Source organism: Pseudophryne corroboree, chromosome 5 (genome assembly GCF_028390025.1).
Source record: "Pseudophryne corroboree isolate aPseCor3 chromosome 5, aPseCor3.hap2, whole genome shotgun sequence".
Lineage (NCBI taxonomy): Eukaryota > Metazoa > Chordata > Amphibia > Anura > Myobatrachidae > Pseudophryne > Pseudophryne corroboree.
The window spans coordinates 842,948,261-842,966,254 of NC_086448.1; the positions used below are offsets into that span (position 1 = coordinate 842,948,261).

General features: G+C 47.1%; 1 protein-coding gene across 1 annotated transcript in view; it reads right to left on the minus strand.

The window, feature by feature from the left end:
- Window positions 1-2,568: 2,568 nt before the first annotated feature.
- LOC134928670 (uncharacterized) overlaps window positions 2,569-17,994 on the minus strand; it is a 115,072-nt gene continuing 99,646 nt past the window's right edge. The window contains exons 6-8 of the mRNA XM_063924647.1: window positions 16,061-16,219; window positions 4,761-4,908; window positions 2,569-2,948 (exon numbers count right to left, since the gene is read on the minus strand). Of these exons, the coding sequence (XP_063780717.1) occupies window positions 4,768-4,908; window positions 16,061-16,219 (300 nt within the window). The 3' untranslated portion in view covers window positions 2,569-2,948; window positions 4,761-4,767. The remainder of the gene's footprint in view (window positions 2,949-4,760; window positions 4,909-16,060; window positions 16,220-17,994) is intronic.

The following is a 17,994-nucleotide window of genomic DNA, read 5'->3' on the forward strand; positions in this document are numbered from 1 at the left end:
GAGCAGACAAGCGTTGGAGGAGGTGGCCGGCGCGAGGGAGGTGAGGCGGCCCTACCCGAAGAGCGGGAAGATCTTCTATGTGTAAGTAGTCTCTCTCTCCTCTCTCTCTCTCTCCCTTCCCCCCCCACTTGACACCTGCCTGCCGCACTGTTTCAAATGGGGACACCTGCCTGCCGCACTCTGTAAAATGGGGACACCTGCCTGCGTACTGTGTCAAATGGGGACACCTGCCTGCCGCACTTTGTAAAATGGGGACACCTGCCTGCCGTGCTGTGTAAAATGGGGACACCTGCCTGCTGCACTGTGTAAAATGGGGGCACCTGCCTGCCGCACTGTGTAAAATGGGGACACCTGCCTGCTGCGCTGTGTAAAATGGGGACACCTGCCTGCCGCGCTGTGTAAAATGGGGACACCTGCCTGCCGTACTGTGTAAAATGGGGACACCTGCCTGCCGTGCTGTGTAAAATGGGGACACCTACCTGCTGCGCTGTTTAAAATGGGGACACATGCCTGCGTACTGTGTAAAATGGGGACACCTGCCTGCCGTGCTGTGTAAAATGGGGACACCTGCCTGCCGTACTGTGTAAAATGGGGACACCTGCCTGCCGTGCTGTGTAAAATGGGGACACCTGCCTGCTGTGCTGTTTAAAATGGGGACACATGCCTGCGTACTGTGTAAAGTGGGGACACCTGCCTGCCGTGCTGTGTAAAATGGGGACACTTGCCTACCATACTGTGTAAAATGGGGACACGTGCCTGCCATACTGTGTAAAATGGGGACTTTTTATTTTTTTATTTTTTTTCCCTGTGGTGGCCGTGATGATATCAGATGAGACCACGCCCACTTTAATGAGACCACGCCCATTTTAATCAGGCCACACACCCTTGTCGGGAGCGTGCGCATGCTTTTTCTTTTTATAGCTATGGGGGGGGCGCATTTTTTTTTATAGCAATGGGGGGTGGGGGGCGCATTTTGAAATCTCGCACTGGGAGCCAAATTGGCTAGAAACGGCCCTGGTCACACACCAGCATCCCAGCGACAGTGGCCCCGCAATACATCCTTTCTATAAAACATCTGATTTATTAGAGTAACAAGAACAAACTTCTTCAACTTTAGATTTAATATAAAAGGTACAATACAGCGCTTATAACAACACATACAAATAATGACACAAAATAAGAATGAAATGACAGAGAACAGAAGATGTACGTAGGATTATATACTCTGTATGCTGGGGCAATGGCAGAATTGTTTTATATGGGTGTTTTATCCCGAGCGTCCTTCTGTGATGTCACTGAGAGCGGCGTTCCTCTGTAATCGGAACTTGTACCAAAACCAGCCGGGAATTCCCACAGCGGGGTCTGTCCTCTTATCTGAGGTCTGTAGTCACATAGGGGGAGATGAGTCAAGCCTTGGAGAGAGATAAAGTACCAACCAACCAGCTCCTACATTTTCCAATCACAGTCTGTTACGCGGCAGGTAGAAGCAGATTGGTTGGTACTTTATCTCTCTCCACTTTATGTCTCACCACGGCTTGATACATCTTCCCCATAGACACTGTTTAGTTGAAACCCTGCTCCCCACACCCACTTGCCATGTGACAAGAATAGCACCTTCTTCTCGCCCCAATACACCCGTCTGTACAAAAAAATTACATAGTTATCCAAGATTTATTCTCCAAGTGGAAACTGAGTTATTATACGGAATCCACAGACGTGGTGGCCCTGGGTCTGACGCACATGCAGTCCCTTCTCCGTATGCCCGTGGCATTCTACTTCATCTCATATGCAAATGCCAGAATCTGCCGCAGTGTACAGGAAAACCGGGGAAGCCTGTCCCGCCCACTGCGTATGAGTCTGCAGGCTCAGCCGTCGCACCAGCAACATGCTGGGAGCAAGAGATCCGTCAGAAACAGACATCCCATATTCATCTGAACGCTATGAACGCCATGGTAGTTAATTTACCCGCCCATGACCCTCCCACTTAATGGGGCTGTTGCTTGTGAATGCATGGTCGCCCCCCCCCCCCCCCCCCCCCAGGCAGCTGACCCCATTGTTTGATGGCATTAGCTCATAGAGGAACCGTCTCCAGGCCAGTATCACAGAGTGCAACCCACATAGACCACAGCGGCTAACGCCATCCTCAATGTGTGTGGCCGGGGCCACACCCTGCAATGCTTTGTGGCCCTTATAGTAACCTCCGGGTGCCGCGGCTGCCGGGGGGAATGGAGGGGTGATCTGCTGCTGTCCCTCCTTCATACATTGGGGTGATAGCAAATATCTGCGGGTGTATCCGGAAATATTGCATGATGAACAGTCCCCTATGTCTGGCGGTACGATGATAAATGTATCACACGTATCACAGTTACTCGCCGACTCAGGCGCTGACTCTCTACGGCCGCCATGTTGCTGGTTCTGCAATAATATGGAGCATTTACCCAGTTATATATCATATCATGTTACTTTTATATAAAATACAAATAATAACTTTGTGATATACATGATGTCTTTGATATGTGATAACAGACTATATAAATATATAACTTATTAATTACATACAGGGAATGAACCAATTAATTCGTTTAATATAGTTTTTTGCTTTTTCATAGCGATAATTTTCTCTATTTCTCACGTATAAAATGTTACATTTGGCTTCGGTCAGTTTCACAAATATTTTTATATTCTGCAAATTTTCACGCGTCAATTTAATATAAATGTTATTTTAATAATGGACGCTTCGTATATAAAGTAAATATAAGTCTGTAGCCCTCCGCGTTCCTCTCTCCTCCTCCTGCACAGACAACATCCTGGCGTCCCGCAGTCATCTATAGATACGTTGTCACAGATTCATTGTAATATATTGGGTACAGGGTACACGGATAATATCCCACCCTCCGGAATCCGGAATATGGCTTCTCCTCCTCCTGGCGGTTATGTCAGGGGGCGTCCTGTATGGAGAGGAAAGCGACGACATGTAACGGCCGCTCTCAGTGTCAGCATAAAGGGTTAATTCATGATAAACCGCTCCAGTAACTGTAATAGCTCTGGAATATGTGGGTGATACAGATATACCCTCATACGGGTGTAGTATGGTATGTCGGCGACCAGCATACCGGCGCCGGGAGCCCGACCGCCGGCATACCAACAGTGTGGCGAGCGCAAATGAGGGAGAATATCTGTCGGTATGCCGGCTGTCGGGATTCCGGCACGGGTATACTGTGCGCCGGGATCCCGACAGTCGGCATATTGAAGACCACCCCCTCATACACCTAGTGCTATTGCACTAATGGCGTGAAACACTTTAGGCGGTGGGTATGCCGCAACACGGATAGTGAGTTTCACAATGTAGTGTCTTCTACGGACCGCAGCTGCACACACACGGACTCGTCGCGTTCTGGAGACTTACGGGTTAATCCTTTTGTTTGTGAAGGGTGCGAGTTGCCGTGGCACCCATCGCGGACTAGTTTCTGCCCGAATTGGCACAAAGTTGCTCAGAGCCATATGGGACAGAGGGCACTTTGTGCGAGTTCAGGAAGCCGCAAAGTGACTCACGAGTTAATCTTATATAACTGGAGAGACCCCTCAGCGTTCGCGCTTTTCTTGCAATTGCAGCAGTGTACACAATGGGGGTCATTCAGACCTGGTCGCAAGCAGGCGATTTTTGCACTTCTGCGACCAGGTAGTCGCCGCCTACAGGGGAGGGGTTAATCGCTGTGCAGGGGTGCGATCGCGTTTGCAGTCTCTGCACAGCTCAGGACTTACTCTTCCAGTGCGATGATCGGGGCCGGAGCTGACGTCAGGAAACCGCCCTTCAAACGTCCGGCCACGCCTGCGTTTCTCCACCCCTCCTTAAAAACGGTCAGTTGCCACCCACAAACGCCCTCTTCCTGTCAATCTTCTTGCGATCGCCTGTGCAATCACTTTCTTCATTCAACCCGTCGCTGTCTGGCAATCCCCGTCGCCGGGGGGCCACGCACCTGCGCATTGCGGTGCATACACATGCGCAGTTCTGACCTGATCGCAGCGCTGCACAAAAAGCTAGCGTGCTGTCACGTCTGAATGACCCCCAATGTTCATTCATATTTGTCACTGAGCTCCACGCAGTGCAGCCTGGCGCAGGGCCACCATCAGGAGGGTACTGGGGGCAAAGCTGTCCCGGCCTCTATGACAGAGAAGGAAGGGCCCGGGCCGCTCATACCTCCGTCTACCTGCCGCCGTCCGTCCCCGTTCCTCCCCGACCATCCGCATTCCGCTCCCCTCTATTGAAAACGTCCCTCCCAAAATGGCTGCCGCCTCAGAGGAGACAATTATTAAAGATATTAGAGGAGCCTCCTCTAGTATCTTTAATAACTGTCTCCTCTGAGGTGGAGGCCATTTTGGGAGGGACGATTTCAATAGAATCCTGCAGGGAAAATCCCCTGATCAGCAGAACCCCTGACAACGAGCAGGTCCTGGCACCATTACTGTGGGGGCATAATATGGTGTCAGATTCTAGCAATTATCTTCTAGAAGGTGTTAGATAAATGATAAGCAGAATCTGGTTGCTATGGGAACATCTCCACTTCTCTAAAGCCGCACCTTAGTAAATATGACCAATATTCTCCTGTAGAACCCAGGACAGCATCGTGCCCCAGTAATCCTGACTGTCACTGCTGGAAGGTGACGGGGTGACAGCGGTGGGAGTCTGTGGCCTGATACCTGGGGGGAAATGGGGGGGGTCTCCCAGCACTGGAGCACATTAATGGCGGAGAGTTACTTACGCACGGATCAGTCCTCCTCGCTGGAGCTGGAAGAGTCCGGAATAGACCCCAGAGCTGTTCTACAGCCAAGATGGCGGCATTGGTTTCCCGTCCTGTGCTGCAGGGGCTGGAACCTGCCGTGCTGTCTGTGATGTCTGGTCACATAGATCTGCGGGGACACAAACCCCCCAAATGCGTCATTTATACAGAGGACCCGGAAACTGAGAAATCACTTTATCAATATCTGCCTTGTACAGACGTGTGGTATAGAGCGTAGATAAAATGGAGTGAGATAGCTGTATATAATTATTATACTCCCCCCTGGCAGCATCTGGTACCTGGCGACTGTTCCCCGATAGTAAATCACTACGGAATACACAGAGCCTGGGAGATGGCCGTAGCATCTATCTCAGCCCCTGTCACTAGTGAGGGAATCCTCCCCTGTCTCACTCGTTCTGAGGACAATGTGACTGTGCAACGCCCTGAGGCCTAATTCTACCCAATCCCCAGTCCAAGGTGTTACCCCTCTGACCCCCAGCCCCAAACCATTCTCCACCATAGACAACCACAACCGAAGTTATCCACTCATAAATCCAGCTGTGGCTCTTCAGCTGCTGTGAACTACAAATACCAGCACATCCTGCCAGAGAGCCGTTCCAGCAGACATTACAGCAATGGTAGGTAGCCTGGAACCACATGTCCCAGCATGAACTGTGGCACTCCAAAGAATGATAGGTCGCCCAATAAGGGTTCTGGTATCACTCCACATACACTCCAAAATTCACACATACTGTATATACTTTCCAGGCACCCCCAGTAAGATACACTAGACCCCCCCCCCCTCCCCCCATAATATACACTCCAGGCACCACCTACATACCCTCCAACTGTACCTTTTTGGCCGGTACAGTACCGTTTTTTTAAGGTCTGTACCGGCCAAAAAGGGCTTTGTACCGATTTTTGACTCACTGCATCTCCATTGAAAGTATAGGAAAGGGGGCGTGGCCACGCCCCCTTTACCCGCGACCACGCCCGCTTTCCTTGTTTGTACCGGTTTTTACGTGTACAATGTTGGAGGGTATGCACCTATAAGATCCACTCCAGCCTCCGTCCCCCCTTCCCTCCAGTAATATGCACTCCAAACTCCCAATAGTAATCACCAGACCCCCAGTGTATATTCTCCACTTTCCTGGCACCCCAGTAATATATTCTCTAGAAAGATGCACTTAAGCCCCCCACCCCCACCCCCCCCAACCAACACACACACTTCCCTGGTAACATACATTCCAGCCAACCCCACCTCACCCCACCCCAGAATCTAGTAATATACTCTCCAGCTCCCCCCTCCCAATAAGATACTCTCCAGGCACCACCTGCAAGATACACTCCAACCGCCCCCCCTTCCCCCTAGTAATATGCACTCTAACCCCCCCCCCCCAGTAATCCAATAACCACCAGGTCCCCCAGTGTATACTCTTAACTTTCAAGGCACCCCAGTAATATACTCTCCAGGAAGATGCAATCCAGCCCCACCTCCCTCCCTTCCCCCAGTAATATACCCACTAGTCTCCCCCAGTAATATACGCTCCAGGTACCTTCAGGGAGATGCACTCCAGCCCCACCTCCCTCCCTTCCCCCAGTAATACACACACTAGGCTCCCCCAGTAATATACTCTTCAGGCACCTTCAGGAAGATGCACTCCAGCTCCCCCCCTCCCTTCTGTGATGTTAGTGTATTAGAATGCTTAATATTTGTAGACACTCCCTTACTAATCTGTGTAAGCCTGAATCTTCAGTGATGGTCCCTGGGACCAGGGGGGTGCTGGGAAGTGGGTGGTCCAGGGTGCAGTGTGCCTGGAGTTTGTGATGGAATAAACAGCACAGCAGTGAACTCACATGTCTCTGTGTCCTGATGACTGGATTTACAAACGTATGAACAAAACATGGTGTCAGAAGAAGTTTAACTTGGACTGCTAGTGCTCTCAGTGTGAAAGAATCTTGCAGAAGTCTGTAAGGCTGTGATACTCAGTGTCTGCAAAGCCTGCCGTGTGCTCCTATCTTCAAACAATGAGTAACCATGGATAAACTAGCTCCTCCAACCGGCATGCTGATGTATGGTAACTTGTCTGAAAACTGGAAAAGATTTAAGCAAAGGTTTAATATATATCTTGCTGCATGTGGAGCTGATTCAGAGGCTGACAAAATGAAGGCATCCATTTTCCTCCATGTGATAGGAGAGGATGTGCCAAGGAAAAATGTGACATATGAAAGATATAAGTTTTTCACATGTGATCAGAAGTCTGTAGATGGATTTGATCAGTATGTTACAGAGCTGCAATCACTCAGATAAACCTGTGAGTTTGGTGATTTAAAGGATTCACTGATTAGAGATCGTATTGTCTGTGGAATACCTGATAATGGACCCAGAGAGAGATTGCTTAGAGAGCAAGACCTAACACTAGAAAAGGCAGTTACTATGTATAGATCTGCAGAAATAACTAGATTTCAAGCCAAAAAGTTACACAAGGACGCTGATGCTGCTGTATATGTAGTGCAGAAAACAGAGCAAAGCACACCTCCATTCTCAAGAGTGAAGCAGTCTAAGCCATAGTCTAATAAGGAAATGTGTAGTAGATGTGGAAATGCTCACAATCCTAAAATGTGCCCTGCTTATGGTAAAACCTGCATGGTATGTGGTAGACTTAATCACTTTGCCAAATGCTGTAAAATTAAAAGTAAAACAACCAAAGTGCATGCTGTTAAACAAACAGATGAATTATTTGTGGATTGCATTGAACTTTGCAGTGCAGATAAGAAAGAATGGATTGTCCCTTTAACTGTGAACGAGATTGTCAGTCCCTTTAAGCTTGATACTGGCGCGCAGGTGAATTTAATATCAGTTCAAGACTATAAGACTTTTAGAGTTAAACCTAAAATTCATCCAGCCAAAGTGAAAGTTACAGGGTACACTGGGGAGGAAATTCCTGTGAAAGGTTCATGCTTAGTGACACTGAAATATAAGGGACAACAGTTTAAAACATCTCTACTGATTGTGGATAAAAATGTGCAACCGATTCTAGGATTAAGTTCCTGTGAGAAACTTAGCTTGCAAAAGAAAGTTTTTATGGTGACATCACAAGTAGAAGATGACTGCAAATCGATGTTTACAGAATACAGAGACTTGTTTGAAGGTCTAGGTTGTTTGCCTGGAGAGCATAAAATAAATATAGACACGCAAGTTTCTTCAGTGATACACCCCTGTAGAAAAGTGCCGTTTGCGCTGAGAGAAAAACTGAAACAAGAGTTAAATCGCATGGAAGCCTTGGGTGTGATACAGAAAGTTGATGAGCCTACTGAATGGGTAAACTCCTTAGTAATTGTTGAAAAGAAAAATGGACAACTCAGAATATGTCTAGACCCCAGAGATTTAAACAAAAGTATTAAACGAGAACATTTCAAACTACCAACCAGAGATGAAATCATGTCGCAATTTGCGGGAGCAAAATGGTTCAGTAAATTGGACGCATCTTCAGGATTCTGGCAAATGAAGCTAGATGAGGCCAGCTCAAAGCTTTGTACATTTAATACACCAGAAGGTAGATACAGATTTCTTCGACTACCATATGGAATATTGTCTGCTCCAGAAGTATATCACAAAAAGATACACATGATTTTTGAACATATTCCAGGTGTTGAAACAATGATGGATGACATTATTGTCTGGGGATCTACAAAGGAAGAACTTGATTCTAGATTGAGACAAGTAATGGAACTTGTCAAGAAAGTGAATCTAAAGCTAAACAAGGACAAATGTGAATTTGGCATGAATACACTTACCTTTATGGGCGACGTGGTCTCGGATCAAGGTGTAAAACCAGACCCAAGGAAAATATCAGCCATAGTGAACATGGAACATCCTAACAACAAAGACGACGTCAGAAGATTCGTAGGAATGATTACTTACTTAGGAAAGTTTATTTCTCAACTCTCTGAAAGAACAGCCTCTCTTAGATGTTGTTGACAAAGATAACGAGTGGATGTGGTCACATGAACAAGAAGAAAGTTGGCAAAACTTGAAACAGATCATTACAGAGCAACCAGTGCTAAAATTCTTTGATCCTGCGAAAAGAATAAGAATTTCAGCAGATGCTTCGCAATTTGGCCTAGGCTCAGTGCTCTTACAAGAACATGAGGCTACATGGCAACCAGTAATCTATGCATCAAGAGCTGAATCAAGGTATGCTCAGATAGAAAAAGAACTTCTAGCGATCACACATGCATGTGAGCGATTTCATCAGTTTGTGTATGGTCAAACATTTACAGTGGAAACTGACCACAAGCCATTGGTAGCTATCATGACTAAATCATTACATGACTGTCCCATGAGAATTCAACGAATGCTTATCAGACTACAGAAATATGATGTACACTTGCTGTACTGTCCCGGCAAATACATGTACATTGCTGATACACTTTCTCGTGCTGTGGACAAAAGTGAAGGTTCCAAAAGTCTGATGGATGAAGAGATAGAAGCCTATGTTAATTTGATCGTAGCTTCTCTACCAGTGTCTCTTGCAAGACAAGAACAGATTAGGAAAGAAACTGAGACAGATGACACAATGAAAGTGTTGAAAGATATCATTCTGAAAGGTTGGCCAGCAGAAAAACATGCGTGCCCGCTGTCTATCCATGATTATTGGATGTACCGCAGTGACCTTACAGTTGTCGATGGTATTATTTACAAAGGCAATAGGTTTGTCATACCTGCACGACTAAGAAAATCTATGCTGTGCAAGATACATGAAGGCCACTTAGGAGAAGAAAAATGTAAGCGGAGAGTGCGTGAAGTTTTGTATTGGCCAAGAATGAACCAAGACATAGCACAGACTACAGCTACATGTGAATTATGTCTTACGTATAGACCGAAAAAACAACAAGTCGAGCCACTGAGTCCTCACGCAGTGCCAGAGAGACCGTACCAGAAAGTTGGTGCAGATTTGTTTGATTGTAATGGGAAAACGTACACTGGGGGTAATTCCGAGTTGTTCGCTCGCTAGCTGCTTTTAGCAGCATTGCACACGCTAAGCCGCCGCCCTCTGGGAGTGTATCTAGGCTTAGCAGAATTGCGAACGAAAGATTAGCAGAATTGCGAATATAAATTTCTTAGCAGTTTCTGAGTAGCTCCAGACCTACTCACAAATAGCGATCAGTTCAGTCAGTTTCGTTCCTGGTTTGACGTCACACACACGCCCAGCGTTCGGCCAGCCACTCCCCCGTTTCTCCAGACACTCCCACGTTTTTCCCTGAAACGCCTGCGTTTTTCCGCACACTCCCAGAAAACGGCCAGTTTCCACCAAGAAACACCCACTTCCTGTCAATCACACTACAATCAGCAGAACAATGAAAAAACTTTGTTACGCCGTGAGTAAAATACCAAACTTTTGAACTAATTTACTTGGCGCAGGCGCGCTGCGTACATTGCGCATGCGCAGTTTGCGACTAATCGCTCCGTAGCGGAAAAAAATAACGAGCGAACAACTCGGAATGACCCCCATTGTTGTGACTGATTATTACTCTTAACTACCCTGAGGTGAAGACACTACATACAACTACTAGTAAAGCCGTAATCAATTGCATGAAATCAATCTTTGCAAGGCATGGTGTTCCTATGTGTTAGGGTCTCCTGCCCTGTACTGCCACATCGTCATGGCAACCGGGAGACAAGTGCTAGCGGAGTAACCTGAGCGCAGCTGATACTCCGGTTCGGGTCTTTTGCTGTGCAGTGGTTACAGGCTTTGTGCACAGCAGGGGATCCGGTGCTGGTTTTTGTGCTCACAGTCTGTGAGGTCTGAGTGGGGCGTGGACAGCACCTGCTTTATAAACCCTCTTCTCAGGTTAAGCAGATGCTGCTGAATCTTTGTTGGTTAGTTAGTTCCTGAAAGCTAGCTAGTACTGTGTAGCTTTGTATTTGTTGTTGCTTACTGCAAATAGGCCTGGGAATTTGGTACTACACTCTGCCAATCCAGACCTAGCAGTAATACTAGAGTCAGTCGTTTAACCTGCTGGGATTCTTTTGCTACTCTGTGAACTTAGCAAGTTTGCGGCTGTATTCTCAGACTTGTCTGCCTAAATCCTATCTCACTGTGCAAGGTGTTCAGGTGTCAGTTTAGTGGCAGTAAGCTGAACCAGTGCACTGCAAGTGAGGACTAGGATTGTGGAGACTCTCCTTGTGTCTATTATTCCATCTCTGACCAAGGAGTTTACTGCCACACCCGTTGGTAACCCTCTAGGGTTTTGCTGTTGCCCTTAGCAACAGCATTTCGGGTTCTCTACGTATTAAAACACAACATCTTGCTTTTTCCATCTGAGCATTCCTAATACTAGGGAGACACCCAGTTTCTTAGCCTCTGGGCTTCTCTGTTCACTTTGTGTTTATTTTATTACCCTATCACCTTCTGTGTACGTAATGTCATATTCCCCAGTCTGTCTGTGAGTTCATTTGTTTGACCAGCTTCGTACTGCCACCATTTTTTCTAAGATTGACCTACGCGGGGCGTACAATCTAATCCGAATAAGAGAGGGGGATGAATGGAAGACTGCCTTTAATACCCACTCAGGGCATTATGAATATTTGGTGATGCCTTTTGGGCTCTGTAATGCCCCGGCAGTCTTCCAGGATTTCATGAACGATGTACTCAGGGAATATTTGGATAGATTCTTAGTTGTATACTTAGATGACATCCTAATCTTCTCCCATTCCCTGGAGGAACATCGGAAGCATGTACGCTTAGTCCTCCAGAAACTCAGAGACCACCGGCTTTGGGCAAAGCTGGAGAAGTGCGAATTTGAAGTTCAGCAAATCGCATTTCTAGGATATATTATCTCCCCAGAAGGTTTCCAAATGGAGGGTTCCAAGGTACAGGCAGTCCTGGATTGGGTGCAGCCCACTAGTTTGAAGGCGCTTCAGCGTTTCCTGGGCTTTGCGAATTTTTATAGACGATTTATCGCTGGATTTTCGTCTATAGTGGCGCCCTTGGTGGCACTCACTAAGAAAGGGGCGGATGTTGCTCACTGGTCTTGTGAGGCTAAAGCGGCTTTTGCCCGTCTCAAAAGGGCATTTGTCTCGGCCAAGGTGCTGCGACACCCAGATCCAGAGCGTCCTTTTGTGGTGGAGGTGGATGCCTCTGAGATGGGTATTGGGGCAGTGCTCTCTCAGATGGGAGTGTCTGATAATCGCCTTCATCCCTGCGCTTACTTTTCCCGTAAATTTTCGCCTGCCGAGATGAATTATGACGTGGGTAACCGGGAATTGTTGGCTATTAAGGATGCACTCGAGGAGTGGAGACACTGGCTTGAGGGGGCTAAGTTTGTGGTCTCAATTCTCACCGACCATAAGAATCTGGCATATTTAGAGTCAGCGAAGCATCTCAATGCCAGGCAGGCACGATGGGCTTTGTTTTTTGCTCGTTTTAATTTTTTGATAACATATCGCCCTGGGTCAAAAAACATCAAGGCTGATGCGCTCTCGCAGAGTTTTGCTCCAATCCAGGAGACCACCGAGGAGCCGTTGCCCATTGTGTCCCCATCATGTATTAAAGTGGGCATTACCCAGGACCTCTTGTCATTAGTCCTTAGAGCACAGGAGCAGACTCATCCAGACCTTCCGGTAGGTCTTTTGTTTGTGCCTCCTAGGTTAAGACAGCGAGTGTTCCTGGAATTCCATGCCAAGAAGTCGGCAGGTCACCCGGGTATTGCCAGAACTCGGGAGTTGCTATCTAGGGCGGTGTGGTGGCCCTCGGTGGCTAAGGATGTGAATCAGTGGGTTCGGGCATGTGACATCTGTGCCCGAAATAAGACTCCTAGAGGGGTTCCTGTTGGCCCATTACATCCACTCTCTATTCCATCTAAGCCATGGACCCACATTTCAATGGATTTTGTGGTGGACTTGCCCAAATCCTCGGGGATGACAGCCATCTGGGTTGTTGTTGACAGGTTTTCGAAGATGGCGCACTTTGTTCCACTGGTTGGGCTGCCATCGGCCAGACGCCTGTCTGAATTATTTATGCAGCATGTTGTGCGTCTCCACGGGTTGCCACTTGATGTGGTCTCTGACCGCGGATCCCAGTTTGTGGCCAAATTCTGGAGGGCATTTTGTTCCGATCTCCAGATTTCTGTCAGCTTGTCGTCAGGCTACCATCCGCAGTCTAATGGGCAGACTGAAAGGGTGAACCAGTCCTTGGAGCAGTTCCTCAGGTGTTATGTCTCCAAGTGTCAGACTGACTGGGTTGCTCATCTGTCCATGGCGGAGTTTGCCTATAACAACGCGGCTCACTCTGCTACAGGGATCTCTCCCTTCCTTTGTGTGTATGGGCATCATCCTAAGGCCAATTCTTTTGACCCCCTGGACTCCACGCCTGGTGGTTCCTCTGTGGTTTCGGTCCTTAGAGGTATTTGGAGGAAAGTGAAGAAAGCCCTTGTGTCTGTGTCATTAGTGACCAAAAGGGTTTTTGATAAGCGGAAAAGACCCTGCAGCTTCAAATTAGGAGACTTCGTCTGGTTGTCTACCAAGAATTTGAAGTTGAGACAGCCATCTCATAAGTTAGGCCCCCGGTTCATCGACCCTTATAAGATCACCAGGGTTATCAATCCGGTGGCATTTCAGTTAGATCTGCCCCGTTCTTTGGGTATCAATAAAACATTTCATTGTTCCCTTTTAAAACGGGCGATTAGTAATCCTTCTTCCAGTGGAAGACCTTCCCCTCTTCTGATACGTGGCCAGAGGGAGTTTGTTGTTGAAAGGATTCTTGACTCCAAGATGGTTCGGGGTCGGCTGTCATTTTTGGTGCACTGGAAGGGGTATGGCCCGGAGGAGCGGTCGTGGGTGCGCAGTTGTGATCTTCATGCCCCCAGACTGATACGCTCTTTCTTCTCGCAGTTCCCCGATAAACCCGGTGGTAGGGGTTCTTTGACCCCTCGTCAGAGGGGGGGTACTGTTAGGGTCTCCTGCCCTGTACTGCCACGTCGTCATGGCAACCGGGAGACAAGTGCTAGCGGAGTAACCTGAGCGCAGCTGATACTCCGGTTCGGGTCTTTTGCTGTGCAGTGGTTACAGGCTCTGTGCACGGCAGGGGATCCGGTGATGGTTTTTGTGCTCACAGTCTGTGAGGTCTGAGTGGGGCGTGGACAGCACCTGCTATATAAACCCTCTTCTCAGGTTAAGCAAATGCTGCTGAATCTTTGTTGGTTAGTTAGTTCCTGAAAGTTAGCCAGTACTGTGTAGCTTTGTATTTGTTGTTGCTTACTGCAAATAGGCCTGGGAATTTGGTACTACACTCTGCCAATCCAGACCTAGCAGTAATACTGGAGTCAGTCGTTTAACTTGCTGGGGTTCTTTTGCTACTCTGTGAACTTAGCAAGTTTGCGGCTGTATTCTCAGACTTGCCTGCCTAAATCCTATCTCACTGTGCAAGGTGTTCTGGTGTCAGTTTAGTGGCAGTAAGCTGAACCAGTGCACTGCAAGTGAGGATTAGGATTGTGGAGACTCTCCTTGTGTCTATCATTCCATCTCAGACCAAGGAGTTTACTGCCACACCCGTTGGTAACCCTCTAGGGTTTTGCTGTTGCCCTTAGCAACAGCATTTCGGGTTCTCTACGTATTAAAACACAACATCTTGCTTTTTCCATCTGAGCATTCCTAATACTAGGGAGACACCCAGTTTCTTAGCCTCTGGGCTTCTCTGTTCACTTTGTGTTTATTTTGTTACCCTATCACCTTCTGTGTACGTAATGTCATATTCCCCAGTCTGTCTGTGAGTTCATTTGTTTTGCATCCCTATCCGTTCAGACACCAGTACATTCCTGCAGGCACTGGTGTGCATAACAGTTCAGACACCAGTACATTCCTGCAGGCACTGGTGTGCATAACAGTTCAGACACCAGTACATTCCTGCAGGCACTGGTGTGCATAACAGCTCAGACACCAAACACTCCTGCAGGCACTGGTGTGCATAACACTATGGAAGTGTTCACTGACAATGGTCCTCAGTTTTCCAGTGCTGAATTTAGACAATTTGCTGATGAGTGGGAATTTGTCCATACTACATCAAGTCCCCACTATCCACGCTCAAATGGGTTGGTGGAAAGTTCAGTAAAAACTGTAAAGAGTCTCATGAAAAAAGCTCAAGAAGGTAAAGAAGATTTCTACAAAAGTCTTTTACTCTACCGCAGTACACCTTTACAGAATGGACTTTCTCCTGCACAAATGCTGATGGGAAGGAGGATTAGAGCAAATCTCCCGATACATGATGAACTGCTTAATACACATAACTCAGCGTTGGTCAGACTGAGTAAGGAACGTCAACAGGCGAAACAGAAACTGTTCCATGACAGGCGAGCAAAAAGCTTATCTGATCTAAAATCGGGTGACCAAGTCCGTCTCAGAGATCACGAGAAAGGTATTTGGGTGCAGAAAAGTATTGTGCAAGCACAAGTAGCACCAAGATCTTATACTATACGTACAGAGCGTGGAACGGAAGTAAGAAGAAATCGGGTGGATTTAAGATCTCAACCTAACCATAATGAAGACAACATGACTGAAGAATACCCTTCATCTGACATGTATGATGATCCTGATAATGGTGAACAAACCACGATTCTAGAAAGGTCCAATATGGTCGATGAAACACAGACTGTGTATGAAAGACCCAAAAGGGAAATACGCAGACCTGAGAGACTCATTGAAACATGTTAGATGATGTTCTTAATATGACGTTGTTAATTGTTGCATTGAAGCGTACAGGGCTTATCTTTAAAGAAAAGAGGATGTGATGTTAGTGTATTAGAATGCTTAATATTTGTAGACACTCCCTTACTAATCTGTGTAAGCCTGAATCTTCAGTGATGGTCCCTAGGACCAGGGGGATGCTGGGAAGTGGGTGGTCCAGGGTGCAGTGTGCCTGGAGTTGGTGATGGAATAAACAGCACAGCAGTGAACTCACATGTCTCTGTGTCCTGATGACTGGATTTACAAACGTATGAACAAAACACCTTCCCCCAGTAATACACACACTAGGCTCCCCCAGCAATATACTCTCCAGGCAGCTCCAGGAAGATGCACTCCAGCTCCCCCCCCCTCCCTTCCCCCAGTAATACACACACTAGGCTCCACCAGTAATATACTCTCCAGGCACCTTCAGGAAGATGCACTCCAGCTCCCCCCCTCCCTTCCCCCAGTAATACACACACTAGGCTCCCCCAGTAATATACTCTCCAGCCCCCCCAGTAATAGACACTTTAGGCCACCAAAGGTATGTACCACCCACCTCCTCACTGGAGCTGGAAGACATCACCCTCCGGTGTGGGTTGCACCTCGGCAGGACACAGGGGGAGTTATATATCCCCTCCCGCTGAGGCTTCTGAGGCCTTTGTCTTCCCATTGTCTGTAGCGTCTCTCCTCTTCTAGTCTCACTTGTGGTTCCCTCCTGTGCGGAGACAAAGTCAGTAATAAATTCCAGGAAATGACTGATTATTGATTTACAAATAACACTCAATGTATATCCTGCCCCAATCCTGACCCTGAAATTGACCAAACCCAAAAATAATGGGAGATTCCATAAAATACTCTGGACAGGTCTTATAGTTGGACACTGTATGAGGATGTTGCATCATTGCCATCCATTTTGTCATACAGGAAGTGTTTGCTATACCAGAAGTGTTTGTTATACAGGAAGTGTCTCTTCTGCCATTGTTCAGCATGGTGCAGTGAGTAAAGTCACATGTCTGTAGCTCTCCAGAGTTCTGTAGTAATTTGCACACAGATATTATAGGTTTCCTGCAAACTATAACAAGCAGGAAAGTGGAGAGCAAATCCTCGCGTTGCACTCCACCTGCGGTGCATTCGGCATGTTTGAGTCAAATCTAACTCTCCCTGCACGTTACATCTGCCCCAACTGCAGTGTAACATGGTTTTGCCCAATTTCTAACTTTTTTGTTTTGCTAACAATTCTGAATAACCCCCTGAGTCATTTATGAAAGTGAAAGTAAGTTACTTTATCTGGAAAGGACTGAGTTTATTTGCCCAAGGAACTCTTATTACTAAGCTGTATTTGTTGAGAGACACTACAATACCTTCTTTAGCTTCATCCTCTTTAAATAAGAGTTACAGTGACATTCTTACTAACACAGGATTACTTGTGTTCACATGCGCCATTCCCCCACTGCAAACTGTGGCATTTCAAGATTCAAAGAGAGCTCCAACGTTATTTGCACGTGAAGATTATAACAACTTGGTTAAGGAAAGATAGGACCTTAGCAACTGTTATTGTGAAATTGTGTTTTTCATTACTCTTCTCATCACCACATTATAGTTTATTAATGCAATACACAAATATCCGTGATTTGATTGTCTTTTGCATTCTTGAATGATCCAATGTGATGTGAACTGTAGTCAATTGTTTTCTCTTTATCTTCTTTTTATGCCCTATTCTTCTTGTGATTACCTAATATTTTGCCAATTTACCAATCACCTTCTGTTTCTGGCTCACTCTTGTTTCGTATCAATCTATCCTACCTCTCTGAGCAAGGTACGGGGAACAACATTTCAAGGGAAAGGTCTGTCACATAGCCACCCAACACCTGTGATACATCTCTCAACCACTTAGACATACCTGCCAACCCCAGGGATGTTAAATACACAGGTGCCACGGGGCAGTAATGGTGCCGGCCCCAGGCAATGCATCCTGGGAGGTGAGGGCATTTAATTCTTAACTACAATTTATTAAGATGCCAGCAGTGATACTGGCGGGAAGGGGGTACAAGGCAGATACAGCTTAAAATCTGGGTTGGGTCCAGTACAGAGTTGCAGATTGCTCTGGGAGGACGGCAGCCAGGTCGGCACAGCAATGGGATATACGATGAGTGTATGTGGGCGGGGTCTTGTCTTAAGTGGTTGTGGGTAGGGGCGTGGCAGGGGGTGGGATTTGGCTTATATGATGTGTTTCAGCATGAAGCGTGCCAACAGCCATCCGATGCACCCACTTTACTCAGTAAGTGGTTGGCGGGGTATGGGCAGCTTCGGGAGACTTGCTTACTTTCCTGGGGGGCTGGGAGCACCACCTAATTTTCGGAGCCTTCTGGCTGTTCTGGGAGAATAAGCAATTATGGCTGGGTTGGGTCCAGTATTCACAATTAAGTATGACCCCCGCCCCCACACAGTAGTCACACCCACTCCGTACCGGGGCCCATGGGTGCTGTGACT